This window comes from Phyllostomus discolor, chromosome 4 (assembly GCF_004126475.2).
Source record: "Phyllostomus discolor isolate MPI-MPIP mPhyDis1 chromosome 4, mPhyDis1.pri.v3, whole genome shotgun sequence".
In the NCBI taxonomy this organism is placed as follows: Eukaryota; Metazoa; Chordata; class Mammalia; order Chiroptera; family Phyllostomidae; genus Phyllostomus; species Phyllostomus discolor.
The window spans coordinates 94364562-94381479 of NC_040906.2; the positions used below are offsets into that span (position 1 = coordinate 94364562).

At 38.8% G+C, this 16918-nt stretch overlaps 1 protein-coding gene across 3 annotated transcripts in view; it reads right to left on the minus strand.

The window, feature by feature from the left end:
• Nucleotides 1–16573, minus strand: part of DPP10 (dipeptidyl peptidase like 10) — a 715100-nt gene extending 698527 nt beyond the window's left edge. The window contains exon 1 of one of the 3 annotated variants that reach the window (XM_028510436.2): nucleotides 15864–16573. In XM_028510436.2, the coding sequence (XP_028366237.1) occupies nucleotides 15864–15935 (72 nt within the window). In that variant the 5' untranslated portion in view covers nucleotides 15936–16573. Of the gene's footprint in view, nucleotides 1–15624; nucleotides 15742–15863 lie in introns of those variants that run through there. The other 2 variants (XM_028510435.2, XM_036023642.1) reach the window with 2 other exon arrangements.
• Nucleotides 16574–16918: the final 345 nt, after the last annotated feature.

A 16918-nucleotide genomic window follows, 5' to 3' on the forward strand; every position in this document is an offset into this window, starting at 1 on the left:
AAATATCAAGATGATAGGAAGAATTTAGAAGAGATTTTTGAAGCAGAAGCCTGAGTCTGGGTGTGTGTGTGTGTGTGTGTGTGTGTGCATATATATACCTATTTCTATTAACAGGATAATAAAGTTAGATTTTGCTGGGGCAAACTTATAATTCATCCATTATGTCATGAGACTCAAATAGTACTGGGAAAACAAAGGTTTGCAGTGCTACAGCACACAGGAGCATTCCAGGGGCGAGGGGAATCCTGACTTCCTGATCAAGTCCTCTGTCTCACAACCACTGCATTCTCTGATCTGAGATCTCCATGTTAATTTGGGAAAGCAATAGCGCTAGCCTAAGAGACACTGGATTAGAATACGCAGGAGGGCTGATTCCTCCTAATAAAATCAAATAGCGCCTTTGTGGGTGAATATGTAAGTATTAAGTTAAAACTCATTTTAAGTCATATTCACTCAGTATTTATAATATAAAATCAGGAATTCTTCAGGTGTCATTTCATATACCTTTTCTGTCTAGGTCATTTGAAGATATCAAGTAAAAGAAACTATGAAAACTGTACTTGATTTCTATTAATGTACCCCCCGCAACCTGTTTCCCCATTCTTCTCCTAATATCCCAACTCAAACAGTGGTGGAATTCCAGATACATGCAGATATACATATACTCCATGATGGATGCGATGAGCTGTTTCTTGAATGGCAGTCAAAAACACTGAGTGACAGCAAAGAAAACCCTATGACATGTCTTAAATGAGACTGTGTGGGAGGCTGCGCCATCTCTCTCCTATAGGCAGCTGTAACAGCACCAACTCCATGGATAGCTACCATGAAACTAGATCTGAAACCTTATTTTGCTAGGTCCTGAAGAACAGCTTTTCACCTCCTTCTGTGCAATTACTCCATTTCATCTTCTCCACAAAGAGCCATCTGAAATTACCAAGTTGTTCTCTTCTGTCATTCAAAAACACCTGGACCAATTTGTGGAAAGGAGCCTGACAGGCAGAGTTGGCTGACTGGCTGCATTCCAGAATCTCACTGTTGGGGAATCAGACCTGACACTGGGAGCTCCACAGAAAGCTTTGATAAATTTGCTTAAGAAGGTGGCTGTGACATCAAATGTAGGCCTAGACTGTACCATTTTGGTGAGGTTGGGAAGTTTAAGAAGGTTTTTAAGAACTTGGAAATAAAACTTAATTACAACCACATATCCATCTTTTTCAGTATCAGACTGAGGGGCTTGTCTAATCAGCCCATACAAGCATCAAATTCTCCTTGGAGATTGTACCTTTCTTGGATTTACCATTTACAATCGACATAGGCCCACAGTCTGTAAAGTTTGATGTGAATTGTATAATATAGATATATTACAAAAATTTTTTGTTTGCTATAAGAAATAACCTCGAAGGTTGAATGTTGGATATTCACTAGGTTATACCCAATTTTGAAAACACTGTGTGCTGTTCCTGCCCTGATTACAAAAACCTCTCTTCCTCAAGTGCTCTTTAAAACAGGCTCTCCCATCCTGATGTTTGTAACCTGGCTAGTAAGTTAAGTCCTTAACATATGTTCACTATATATCCACGTGAGAGCCAGGATTTTTTATTTATAAACATATGATTTGATAGTGATCAGTGAGGTCTTGCAGAACTTCATATATGATCTGCAGCAGGTCTTCCTATTCTCTGCCACTTCCTTAGACAAATAAGAAGCTTCAGGAAATTTAGGCTTCACCCCAAACATTACACATGGGAAAACTTGCTCCTTGATGATTCCAGGCAGGATCTACATAATAGTTCTAATCCTATTAAACCTACTGCCTACAAAAAAATTAAAAACTAAATATAAAAACAATAAAAACATCTTTTAAACCAGTTAGAACCTTCCCATTGTAACATTCAACCACTTTTTCTTTTTATACATCAATACCAACAACAACAACAACAACAAAATGGGTTTCCATGAGCCCACTGAATGAGGCTCCTTCCACCAACCCCAACCTAGGGACAAAGAGCTCTGGTTTCCAATTTACCAAATTCATTGGCTTTATAACCTGGAGTAAATCAGCATTTATCATTCTCAGATGTCTTATCAGTAAAACAGTTGACTGGATCACCATAGTTATTTCTAATATCCTTTTTTACAAGTTTTTTAATAGTTCATTTTTTGTTTTATTTATTCCATTAGCATTTATCCCTAAAACCTCTCCCACCTCCACCTATGCCCGTCCACCCCCACCCCTGCAATCACCACACTATTGTCTCTGTCCATGGGTTTCTTTTTTGCTGGACCACTCCACCCCCCAAATCCACCCCAAGAGCCGTCAGCCTGAAAAGAATTGCATCTCTTAAGGGGCAAAACTGAAAGAAGATTAGATTCTACTGTTATTAAATCTCTCAGTTGGAAAAAAGGGAAACAACCCACATTACTAATAAGCACCGTCTACGGATTTTTATGCTAGCAGGTTGACCATTATTTCTGATGCTCAGGTCATTTAATATGTGCCTACCTGCAGCACATCCTTAAGAATGGACATTTTATCCTTAAAATTTTAAATGGAAGTCAGCAGATGGTACTATACAGCAGTTCCATGTTATGATAACTATTTTATTTTTATCCCCTATATAACCTCTTGGTACTCTGTGACCTCTCTGAAGCACCTTTACCTTGTTACAGAGTGACTCACTTTGGAGTTTATGTAACAATCATGGGCTTATGTCGCATAACTCCAAAGCAGCAATTTTATAGGATGATGCTTTTGTTCTGAGTTTTCCCTTAACTAAAATCACCTTGTGTGACCAATAAGCAATGCAAAGCTGACATTTCAGAGCCCAGGCAGCTAATCCTAGACTGCATTTACTTATTTTCAAATATTTGCACCATCTGTGATTCTATATTATATATTTTTTGGATTCTTTGTTACAGCTCAAGGACTCTAGCTCTGAGTAGAAATGAAGCAGCACTCCAAATGTAGAATGTATTACATTCATGAGATGGAATTTAACTATGGGATGGGGAAAGAAAAATAAATTCAGAAAAAGCAAATCCATATTGAGTTATCCAACTTCAAAATACAAACTGTTGATTTTCTGAATTTATAGGAAATATAAAAACAGATGCCATATATTTTCTTGACCAACCCCTAATCCATATTTTTTTTGGAGCCAGGATAATGTCATATAATCTCTATATCAACAAAAATAAAAGCTCAATATTAAGGTCCTCTTAAATTTTTTTCGAAGTAACAGAGAAAGGAGCTTTAAAGCTCATATTTCTAAAATCTGGGAACCTCTACATAAAGCATAGTTTGTTTTCCATCACTTCACCCAATTCACATTAGTAACAGAAAGAGAGAGAGAGAAAAGAAGGAAGGAAGGGAGGGAAGAAGGAAGAAAACAAGCATCACCATTTTCAAATGGTGATCCAGCCCCTGGATAACAAACTATCTCATTACTAATGCTTACAATTCTTGAAGGTGAGTGCCATCCCATTTCCAGATATAGTATTAGATTCAGACATCGAAAAACTTGCTCAGACTAAGGTTAACTGAATAGAAAGCCATAAATCTATCCACTAGAAAGAATATTGTATGACTCAAATTTTTTTCTTCTTGATTTATTTAGCATGTAAAAGTTTCACATATCTGATCCTGGATCTTGGTACTCTGACAAAACTATCACAGCATCTAGAAATGGTCTTACTTTCCATGAAATTCAGTGAATCAAAAAAGCTGTTGTTTCTCTCAACTGTCCAAGGGAGCTCTAATATTTACCTTCCTGCTTTCCAAAGTCCCCACGTGCATGTTTCCTTTCTTAAGAAGGGATCCATCCACTAGCCCATGGGCTACTGAATGGTGATTTCAAATGATGATGTGGAGATCAATGGGTGCTCATTCCTGCTGAGGGGAAGGCAGGGGGCTGAAGAATGCTAGTGTCTGCATGGATGGTGAGATGTGCTATCACTTCCTTGGAACAGTGAACTCAAGGTTTACTTTCAGAATGGCTTTGTGGCTCTGGGTTGGCATCTTGCCATGGTTACTTGGAAAGGAAGCACAGGTGGTTCAATAAAGTCTTGTGGCCAAAGATGCCAAAAATCTAAGGACCACTAGCCTAGAACCAATATATCACGAAGGAAAAACCAAGAAATGTCAAGTGAGTTTTGCCTGCAGATTCAAAGCTCTTAAGGATATAAACGCTTTTAAAAGATACTCTAATGTCAAGTGTTAAGGAAGGCAGATGTGCCACCAAGACCCCAACAAAGGCTCCGTATCAACAGTTGAATCTGGCAGCAAGACACACAGGAAATGGACTTAAGTGAAGAGACAAATGCATTACATTTAACAATTGGAACAATTTCTAAAAAATGTTATCATCTATGGCTGAAGGAAGCAATTTGAAAGACAAGGTCACTGTGGACATCACAATAGTCTAAATGTCAGGGCCTCAATCTTGGACAGAGACCAGATTTCAGAAATGTAAAGAGATAAAAGGAACTAGATTTGGATTTGAAGGAAAAACAGAGGTAAGGGAGACCAAGGAACCACAAGAACCATCCTGTAACACAGAGGTGCTGAATCTGTGAGCAAACAGACATTTCAAGAAGTGGCAGGTACAAAAGAGCCTCTCATAATGCCACCGTGGCAGTAAGGTTGGGCAAACCTCATTTTAGAGTAATTGTAAGCAACCTCCATCCATGTGAATGATGGTGGGTCTCTCCCATTACAACTGTAAGCTCAGTTCACACCCACCTATCACTGTTGATATGATTGCCAAGAAATGGAATACATGTATTTCCTAGTATTATAGGAAAGGAATAGATCTGAAGAAAGGAGATATTGGATACAGCTTCAAAATATGTGCTTCTTGGAACACTTATGTTTTATAGTAGTCTGAAAAGAAAAAAACAAAACCAAAAAACTATACGATTTCACTTATATGTGGAATATAAAAAACAAAATAAATATACAAAACAAAAGTAGACGCATATATACAGAGAACAGACTGACGGTTGCCAGAGGGGAGGAAAGTTGGGATTCTGGGTGAAAAGGGTAAAGGGATTAAGAAGTACAAACTGGTAGCCACAAAATAGTCACAGGGATGTAAAGTACAGCCCAGAGGAGATCATCAATACTATCATAATAACTATGTATGGTGTTAGATGGGCACGTGAAATATCAGGGCACCACTTTGTAAAGTATGTGATTGTCTAACCACTATGCTGTAAACCTGAAACTAACACAAAATACTATTGAATGCAAACTGAAAATCTAAAAAAAGACCAAAAGTAGTGAAAATGTAGAATCTTTCCCTTGAAATCCCTAAAAGCTGATAAAATGGAAAATCTATTCACAAAGTAGGATTCTAAGAAATGTAAATTATATATTAACCTAGCCAAACAAGTTATGTACTTCTATATTTGAGAAATTCTTTATAAATTTCAGAGTTTTACTCTTGAAAAGGTGTTTTGACCTCTATTTAAAAGATGTCTTGATTTCTAACCTCTGATTTTGTGTCTAGGGGAGAAAAATTATTATGCAAGTTTGTGAAACATTGGTTTAAAAAGTTGCTTCATTAAAAAACCTTTCTAGTACTTGTTTAAAACATGCAAATGGAAAAAAAATATGGCCATGTCTTGCATTCATTAACTCATTAAAACGTTTCATAGGGGTAAGATGTGATTAATGGAAGTGTCAGTATCTGAGTTTCGTTTACCCCATTCCTTTTGCCAGAAGTAAATCCAAGTACCAATAAGAGAAAAGATTTACTTCTACCCTGTACAAGGATTATTAATGCAACTTCAAGTGGTCTCTCTGGTCCATCATCTGAAAATAAATCACAAGAAAGCCTGCCATTCAAGTTCTCAATTATATAATTCAGATTTGTCATATTTGTTTTCCAAACACAGACTTTCAGATGGAATAAGAAATGGAATCTTCATTCAGATTTCAAAAAGGGGGTAGGGAAAAAGACAATAAAAATGACTCTTTTCCTCACTTTTCTTCATTTTCTACCTTGTAACCTGAAACATGAGGTTTTGTATTGACCTGAGAAAATCAGTAAGTATGATATTACAATAATGTTAAAGTCAGATAATATACAGCTTGGCTTGGCTCTGCTCTCCCAGACATAAATAAGTTTTCATTTTACATTTAAGTAACTTCTCTTAAAATTCAACTCAACATATCATAAGCTCCAATATGCAAGTAATTTCTAAGTCAATCATTTATGGAAACCAAATTTCCATAAAGAGAATGTTAAACCATGAACACTTCAAAGAAGATCTTAAGTCTTTTGAAAAAACAGGTATCTGAAAATATAAAAACCAGTCAGGTTGTTATAAATTTATGTTTACTTGATGCCCTATAACAATCCAATTGTGAGATACTCATTATGTTTAGATCATAACTGGTATGTGTACATTTGGGTTGTATTAGTAGGGCAACTAAATTAATTATAAAACCAACGCAAATATCAACCAGGGATAGTTACCACCATTTTACATTTATAGATTGTTTACAGTCTTACCCAGATATTTTAAATCTAGTATACCAAGTATCTGTTAGCACTATTGCACATCTAGCAGATTTTACCACTATTTCAGTGCTAATCATTATTGATTACATCTTGACTCCACTGTTTACTTCTTGCTACATGTTTTATCTCAGAAGGCAAAAATTTGACTTTATTTTTGCTAATGAGTAGACCAAGTGCTCTGTGTTCATGTTCCTTCATTTTTCTTACTCTCTTACCTTGTCTCACATGTGCCAAGAGATAGATGGTGATATTTTAGGCCAGAAGTATACTTTGGTATAGCTTAAGCATGCCCTCTTCATTCTCCCATTCTGTGTGTCTTAAGATTTTTCCAAATGAACACTTAATTCCCATTATCCTAGATATGACCTCCTCAAACTATAAAATGTACATAATTTACATGCCCTTTGCTCTTACTGTCTAGAGTTTATAGAACACTGGTGGTGTTGACAGGTATTCTCTGTACATTTTGAAATATATATATATATATATATATGTGTGTGTGTGTGTGTGTGTGTGTGTACCTATGTGTGTACATGTGTATATGAGATCTGTCCGGAAAAAATCCAGCCATGGTTAATATAATGAGAACTGTTTGTGAGACACTGATGTAACCTGGCAACCAAGGAGAGTGGGCTGAAATGTGCATGTATGAACAATGATGACTTCACTGTACTTGTAAGCAGGGGCTATAGGTGCTATTGAGTGAGCATGTGTACTATGTGGCTATGTATTCAAATTGACTGAGTGAGTGGAGTAACAAATCTGCATCAAATTTTGCATTGAGTTTGAAAATTCTTTCACTGAAACTATTCAGATGATTCAGAAGGCCACAGCTATGGGCAGCTAGAGATTGGCAGCTTCATCAGAACAATGCACCACTCATGCACCACATCTCCTACAGAGTTTTTTGGCAAAACATCAAATCACCCAGGTGACTCAGCCTCTCTATATCCTAGATTTGGCACCCTACAACTTCTGGCTCTTCCCAAATGTAAAATCACCTTTGAAAGAGACCAGATTTTAGACTGTTGATGAGATTCACAAAAAGACAACAGGGCAGCTGACAGCAATTGGGAGAACTGTGTGAGGTCCTAAGGTGCCTACTTTGAAGGGGACTGAGACATCATTGTCTTATATACAGTGTTTCTTGTATCTTGTATCTTCTTCAATAAATATCTTTATTTTTCATATTATATGGCTGAATACTTTCTGGATAGACCTCATATATACGTATATAGGTATATACAAGTATATATGTATATACATACACACATATACAGCATTTTAATTAATTTAATTGTGAAGAATAAAATAATATCAAATGATTTAGAAGCATAGTAGCAATAAAGATAAAAATACTAAGTTTTATCATGGGCTAGATGTTATACAAACACATTCACTTAGACTGTCTCTAACCCTTGTAACATTCTCACCATCCTCTTCCATTAAAGATGATGGAGTGATTTTAGAGGTGTTAATCAGGGGTGTCCAACCTACAGCCCTTAGGCCACTTGCAGCTCAGGACAGCTATGAATACAGTCCAACACAAAATCGTAAATTCACTTAAAGCATTATGAAATATTTTGTGATTACGTATCACAGTGTATTTAATGTGTGGCGAGGACAATTATTTTTCTTCCAGTGTAGCCCAGAGATGCCAAAAGGCTGGACACCCCTGCAAATAGTTTGCTCTAGATTGTATAGTAAATGGTAGAAGAAGGATTCAGTCTGAAATCTGGCTCTGCCCTCAACATACGCATCATGTTGCCTCTCCCCAAAATATAATTAAATCTGAAACTCCTTTGGTAATTCCAAAAATATTGTAAAATGTATTGTACTAACTATTCTGGTTAACTGAATAAGCGTGTTACATAAAAGTTGATTTTGAAAAGCTTATTCCCATATTAGCAATTTTCAAATGGTCTATAGCATAACAAACTTAAAAAGAAAATGAAAACTTATGTTTTATTATGTAGAAGACACTATTAAGAATACTATTAGCATCAATTACTAAACAGAAAAGTTCAAAATAAGATATTTATTTTATCAGTTTTGGATAAAAGCATGGTTTCTCTATTTAGCCTGGTGTATATTTACCGGTAACATATGGGTATGTCTCAAACTCTGAGGCTGAGGACACCTTAACAAAAATGAGACTACAATAGAGCTCCTTAAGAACCTGCTTTACAGCTTTCTCTACCATCCTGGGAGTAACAAGCATTCCTTAAGTTAACACTTAATAAATAGGAATCTCTATCAGGTAGAGGGGAAGGCAGAAGGAACGAACATGTGCTGTCTAGATTGAGAAAAGTAAGCAGGTCAGTTATTAATCAAAAAGCTTTTGGATCACATCACTACACTCTTTAAAGCAACAATGTCATAAAATAATTAATACTGAACTGTACAACTTTCAAGGCAGCAGCATACACTACGGCAGAAATGCTCCAAACTTTATGTAACATGTTTATGAGACGTTTACATTCCCTCCATCATTTATTTGCCCTTTTTGGAACTTTTACAGGTCTGCAGACAGGAAAACTTCCAAACTTTCTTCACTGATTTATGCCTCAGTGTATGCCCCTACTGTAATATTTTGGTAATACATAAATTTGATAAAAACACATAAAATGTCACTCAGCACCTATGAAAATATATGGAGGCTCTACCATGGATAAAATGCTAAAGACAGCATCACATGCCACAGAGTAATTGTTTGTGAAAGGAAGAATCAGCCTGTGCTGCAAACTTCATTGTTGCCTTATATTAAGAAATTGTCATCTCCGGCCACCACCACCCGAGTTAGTGAGCAGCCATCAACATCAGGGCAAGAGGATTCTGATGACCCATGGGTAAAATGGTTATGGCCACTGATAGCTCAGATGATGGTTAGCATTTTTAACAATAAAGTATTTTTAATTAAGATACATGTTTTAGGCATAATGCTATTGCACACTCAAAAGACTACAGTATAGTAAACATATAACTTTTGTGTGTACTGGAAAACCAAAATAATTGTATGACTTGCTTCTTTGCAATATTCACTTTATTGTGGTGGTCTGGAACTGAACCGCAATATTTCCAAGGTATGCATGTAGTTAAAATGAAATCAAGAAATCAAGAAATGACATTTGTATTTGGATACTGAATAGGAATAGCTGTAGAAAAAGTTGTGTGAAAAAAAGGTGTTACGAATTTTGCTGAGCCCAAAGCTGGATCACTCACTCGCACCCCCCACCCCATGGTAGCAGGCACAGCCAGCCTGGGGGTGCTGAGGGTTCCTTTGCTATGCACATTCTCCTGCCACACTGACTGAAATCTCACTTTCTGAGATAATCTTATAAATTACACCTCCCTTCTGCAAACATTCTCCTTCTCCAAGCTAATTAATTACCTTATGAAGTGCATTGCACTGAAAACAATATGCAACTTATTTGGCAACTAATTCACCTGTTAGTGAAAATTAGCCAATGTTTACTTTCAGCCTGGCCCTTGCAGCACAGGCCAGTGAAGAAGTGGGTTTGCCCTGGCTAGAGTTGCTCGGTGGACTGAGCACTGACCAACCTGCAGACCAAAAGGCTGTTAGTTCAATTCCCAGTCAGGGCGCATGCCTTGGTTTTGGGCCAGGCCCCCAGTTCAGGGCGTGAGAGAAGCAACTGATTGCTGTTTTTCTCACACATCATGTTTCTCTCCCTCCCTCTCCTTCCTTTCCCAGCTCTCTAAAAATAACTAAATAAAATCTTAAAAAAAAAAAAGAAATGGGTTTGGACTGAATGGGAGTAAAGATGTAACACAATATTCTAAAGTCTGCACGTATGCAAAATCAGGTCTAATGTCCAAACCAAATGATACATATTATATCATTAATATATTTGTATATGCAAGAACACAAATATATATATTGTATAATGTAATGTTCTATAAATGTTAAAATAATACACAACCTATAGGTGTCTCAGTGATCCTCTAAGCTTTTTATTCTTCCTCTCTTTCTAGGCTACTATTCCTATACTATGCATTTAAAAGCGCACTTGGTATGAGACATGCATTATTCAAAACCATTTTCAGAGTATTTCATTTAATCCATACCGCATGAAAGAGATCTACAATCACCTCCATTTACAGATGAAATATAGAAAATGAGTTATCCTGTCCAAGAAAACAGTGATGACAGGTGGATCTAGGATATAAACTTCAATCTGTGGTTTCCAGTGCACAACCCAAAGACAGCAGTAAACAATAATTTGTGGTCGATAGCACAAAAGTTCACAGTCCTTGCAGCAACATTCAAGTATTGAGTATGCTACATGGCACACTGTAAATAAATTAACAATATGCCCATAAACTAAGGCTTATAATATTATGTAATCATAAATGATTTTTTTAAAACCCCCAATTTTTAAAAAATTTATTTTTACTCAGACTGAGAGAAATGTGGTGTCAGTGTTCTGTTTCCAATGTAATGCACTTCATAAGATAATGTAGCATTAGTATTTAATGATACAATTTTCTTTAACTTGTTTTTATATAATTTAATCTTTCTTAAATGTGCAATTTGCTCAGTCTATAAAATAAACATATAGAGATTAGAAGCATATAAGCAAGGGATGTTCCATGATATGTTCTAAACTCAGTATATTAAATGCCATATATATGAAGATATAGTGTATATATATAAAGGGTTAGTACAGAATCCATAATGTCTCCTAAGTCATAAGGACTTCTGCATGATGCCTACAGCCAATCTAAATTATCTTTTATAATCACATCAGATAGAACTCTCTCAGTAATTAGATACCATATATTTTATGTTGAATGCTTAGAAAAAAAGTAATGAATCTTCTATTAAATAAAGATTTTCAACATGATTTCTAAACGTTATTTTTGAAATTCTGTGATGAAAACAATAATTTATAGACTAAATAATGGCATATTTATATATTAGTCAGGGAAACATGAAAGGATAACTTTTTGGTAAGCTGTATTAAGTATATATTTGACATTTCAATCAGATTTGCTAGGCCAAAGTTGAAGTAAAATTACTGAATCCTAATTTCTGTATAGAAACATTTTAGGTTAATATTACTTAAAGGTAAAAAGTACAATAAAAAAGGCATTTTATACATTACATATTTAATCACAATTTTGTCCATGAATGATTTGATCAAGAGGCTGCTACATGTTCCATTGTAATTGGTTGTCTACCAGAATTATTTAAAGAAAAATGCATAACTATCTCTGCAGCATAAATAGTTGCTTATAAAATATAATTTTTTAGTTATATTTCAGACAGTAGTGTGGATTTTTCTTTATTTATTAATTTGTTTTTGTTTTGTTTCTGGTTTTGTTTGGTTTGGTTTGGCTTGGGTTTTGAAGCTGAAAGGACAAACATTTCAGGAACTATTTTTACCCACTGGATTCAGCAGAAGGGTGCCACCTGGTGGAAATGTGGGCAAATTCTAAACCAAATCTGATTATAAGTTGTACTCATTCAACAAACCTTACAAGTCTCATTGTTATGAAGGGCAAATGAGTATACAAACATATTTACAAAAAAAAAAAAAAAACAATTTCCTGTGCACTCATCAAGATCTGTGGGGTTCTTTATATGTTATTCCTATCAAAAGAAAAAAGTGTTAACTTTAAAATTCTGAGAGCTATTATTATTTGTTAAAGCTTTAAAACAAATTCTTCATCCATTTTACATTCAAGGTAAAACTGTACACACAAACACTATTTGCAATTGTTTTGCATTCTTCTAATAGTAATGTGATGAATAGTGGTTTTGTAAAAATTAGAAAGTTGAGCTTTACACTTAAATACACTTATTTTTTAATTTATTTTACTTAAATGTCACAGACTAAGACTAAGTTTCATTGCCACCGCTTGTGAAGACATGCTTGATCAAATTGCTTAGTCCATTTGGTCCTCTATATTCTCATTTCTAAAATGGAATAACAATAGGACCTACTTCAAAAAAGTTGCTTTGAAGGTCAAGTAGGAAAATGCATTCAATAGATGTTACCTTACCAACCTGGATGACAGAACTGTGCACATGGCAAGCATTTTTAAAATGTGAGTTAAAAAAATAAGTTACATGCCCTGGCTGGTGTGACCCAGTGGATTGAATGCCAGCCTGAGAACCAAAGGGTTGCAGTTCAATTCCCAGTCAGGGCACATGCCTGGGTTGCAGGCCGGGATCCCAATAGGGGGTGAACATAAGCAATCACACATTGATAGTCTCTCCCTCTCTTTCTCCCTCCCTTCCCTTCTCTCTAGAAAATAAATTAAAAATAAAATCTTTAAAAACAAGTTATAACTAGCAACTCACGATTTTGGGTCCCTCAATGTAAAATGGGATATTGAGCAGATTAAACAGGAATTACTGTATCTAACCTTACCAATGCATTTATTTTTAGACATTTGTAAATGTGAAGTGTCACGAAAACAACAAAAGTGATTGTAGTAAACATTTATTTTAATCAATGAAGCTTTACAGGAAATACTACTAAGATGATAAAAAATATTTCCAATGATTCAGAATATTAGTAAAAGTATACAATCCCTTCTATTCTTGCTGCTGCTCCTGGGGAAAGGGTGCCTCCCATGGCGCCCTGTGCCAGAACACAGCAACAGATAAGATAGAACAGGGAGATCAGCTCTCTAAAGGACTGGAACAACAGCCAATTTAAATATATGGTCCTAACCATTCCAAGCAGACAGAAGACTAAGCAAGGCCTTCTATTGTGCTGTAAATAAAAATAGGTGTCTAATAGCTTCAGGACAAGGCGTTTTTGAGGTTTCATAAAAACCTCTCCCTTGGAAAACAAAAAAAACCTTTCTGGCAGCATTCAAAAGCTTGAATCACTCAAAATCAATACACAGTGAGTGATTAGCTGGAACACGCCCTCTATTAACCATTAAGTAGGACTTCATAAAGCTACATTTTAATTTAAATTTGTGAATTTTTTTTTCAGAAATATCACAAGAGCCTGAATAATCAATCACGTCTATATGGAAGTGTTATATCTAGTATCACATGGGAGTTGTGTGGCAATTGCAAAATTAGACCACAATGACTAATACTGTTAATAAAAACTTAGTAATCTTACAGCAAGTAGTTTAAGCATCCACAGCAATTGTCCACATTATCTGCCTATCACTTTACATATATGTCAAGCTTTAGACAAAGACTATACAAGATACAAGTCTTTTCTGGGAGTGCTTGGAAACCTCCGAATAGGTGCTGCCATGTACATTTCAATCTGACTTTGCTTCTCCTCACAAAATTAATCTCCTTCATTTTAATTCAAGCATAATATACATACCATTGACATTTTAAAATCACATAAATACTCAGAAAGGGACTTTAAAAACTCAATTAAAACAGGAGTTCTACAAATGGCCACTCCCTGCATATTTGGAATATGTATGCTAACAAGAAAAATGGATTCAAGCTTGAATTTGAAGTACCAGATTAGATGTGACAAAAGGTTTTGCTATGCACTATTTACACCTACATGCTCAGCTTCCCTCTGCACTGCTAGGCTTCTTCCTCCTCACCTCCGCCAACACAACTGTTTGCAGCCCTTCAAGTAACCAGCTGGTGTCACAGGTTAGTGAGCAAAGAATTTCATGTGGGAACTCTCACCTGACTAATCATTCTTATTGGTAGCATCATTCCAAGAGCAATAGAGAAGCTCAGTGATGTGTTAATGAAATTTAGGGGCTGAAAGAGGATGTTAAATCCCTGCTCCTCTCCTGAAATGATTTTTATAATCTGCTCACCAGTTGCTACCTTGTAGTGTGTGTTGGAGGGAGCAGGGAAATGAGATGTAAGGGGGAGAAACATACAATATAATATAAACGTGTTAATCCTTTCATACTTATGAAAGGGAGCAAAGAGGATGGTTTAAGAAAACAAATTCTTTGTAAAAACTAAAACATTCACCCCAGGAAACTAGGGGAGGGGCCTCTAATACCCCCTGAGTAATACCACCTGTGTGAAACAAACATGAAGGAACTGAGAAGGGGAGGGGAAGGGAGAAGAGAGAAATCACAAGCCAGGAGAGACGACCAAGACTAGAATATAAATAACAGTAGTCCCGGAATTGCCTCCTCTGCCTGGGAGCCACTCCTGGACAATTTAAACAGCTCTCCCCCACTTGCTCCTCAGTGCTGGCAATATGCAAAGGGCAGAGCCGCTACTGGAGCTTAGCTGCTTGCACCCCCCTCACCCCACTTCTAGCAATTAATTAGCTGGGAGTGTATCTGACAGTAACATAGGGTAGCCTTCAACAGTGCACTCGGGGCAGAGGGCCCATCCTGTACCCCAGCACCTCTGTGCTCTAGCTTCGTGGTTATCTGCTGACATAACTAAGTGTAGCCTTCTCAGCTCACAATCTCTAATTGATGTAACGTGACAGCACCTGGAGGCAACGCATCACAGCCTCCCTTCTCCCAGACAAGGCACCTTAGCGCTCCAAACCCTACAACTTTGGAAAAAAGCGACAGCGGACTCACCACTCACCCCAACCCAGGGCCAGAGGCGTGATGGAGATCCACCGTATGGTTATGCTACAGATCCGTAAAGACTGAAACAAAAAGGGGGTGGCCAGCGCGGAAAGACGTTGAGGGGCCAGAAACGATCCTCAGCTAGCACAGGACACCTCATCTCTGTAAACACAGTACATCTGGACCCAACAAATCACCAAAGCCAGTGTCTTCCCAGCTCCCCACAATAACTGTCTTTTTGCTCCCAATCTCCGCTCCACTCAGCAGACTACAGATTACCTGATATATTCTCTTCCCCCATTTAGTCTTCTGTCCCAGCTGCCTCAAAAGAAAAAAGAAAAAAAGGAGACGAAAGGAAAAACTCTACCGGCCTAAAGGTCATTTGCCTCCTCGGGTAGCTTTGGCCAGCGCTTGTCTCAACTACACGGGCTCGAACCCTGCAAGTGAGCACCCCCAGGAGCGCACCAATTCCTCCACTGTGCGTTACTAGGAGCCAAGAGACCCCCCTTTCTTTGCCCCGGCTATCTCTCCCGCCTTCGGTCGTCTGCCCCCCCGGAATCCTCCGGCCATCCCCTGCCTTTACCTCTTTCCCCCCTTCCCCGTGGCTCTCCACCTTGCGCATCCTCTCGCCCGGCCCCAGAGCGCACTCGGAAGCTCTAACTTCCTGCAGAGTCCATGTACAGGGAAGGAGAGCTTGGAACTGGGGCCGGGAGGGAGGGTGGGGAGAGGGAGGCGTGGGAGCCGAGCGGGGGAGGAGGGGCCGAAGGCGCGCAGACCCAAGCCACCCTTCCCTGGAGGGCCTGGCCGCGACTGCCAACTCACCTGGTCCGCTGGCTGCGCCTGGCTCGCCCTGGCCCCAGTTGTGGGCTGCTGCTCCTGCTTCATGGCTGTCATCGCTGGCGGCCCGCGTTGGCGCTCACTTCCTCGCGGGCACTTCAGACTCGGGGACTGTCACTTGGCAGCGATCGCATTTCACAGGCGCCCGAAGCTCTCCGAATTGGCGGAAGGGAAAGAGGCAGCGATGGGGTGGGGGGAGGGGAGCTAGGGAGGGGAAGACGAGCTGCACTAAGCAGGCTCCCCTTTTCAGGATCCCTCCTTCTGCTACCGCAGACCCTTTAACTCCCCACTCTCCCCGCCCCCCACCACCACAAAGCCTGGAAAGCTTCGGAGACCAGTCACTAGCAAGTATCAAGTTAGTGGAGCGGCGAACGGCCGGCGAGCAGCACCTGACCGCGCTCGAGAAACGTCGCGCGGCGCCAGAGGTGCCAGGCTCGCATTCTACCGCAGTCTGCGCCCCCCGCCCTCCCTCGGGCTCCCCGCACAGAGCTCAGTGAGCAAGGTGGAGCAGCAGGGCATCGCGCTCCAGCATCTCCTGAGCCACTGCAACGCTAAAGAGCCCTGTGCGGCGCGGGAGCTCCCCACAGTTGTGGCAAAGGCATCGGGGCTCCGCGGGGCTCCTCTGGCCCCCCTACCCGCCCCCCACCCGGACCCCGCGGGCTCTTCCTAAAACCCGGAAAATAGGAGTGCGCCTATGCAAAGCCCTCTGTGATTCCAGCGCTCCCAGAAGGCAGCGGGCCTCGAGGAATAGGGGACCCAGAGCCCCACGGAAGCCACCAGCATATCTGTCAAGAAGTTGTTCCAGTTTTTGACCTGAGGCTCTGTGTCTCCTGATTCGGGGCAATGGACAGCCTGCAGTCTGGATTTCTTGCTGCCTGCCTGATTGGTGCCAGTGGAAATCTGAAAAGGTTGATTTAAAACAGTAATTACTAATAATGATATTCCGAAACTTACATTTTTAGTCTTTTTTCATGGACACATAAGAAAACCTTCAAATTTTAAGTCCCTTTCCAGCCTTTTCTTTGCTTAATACAATCCTC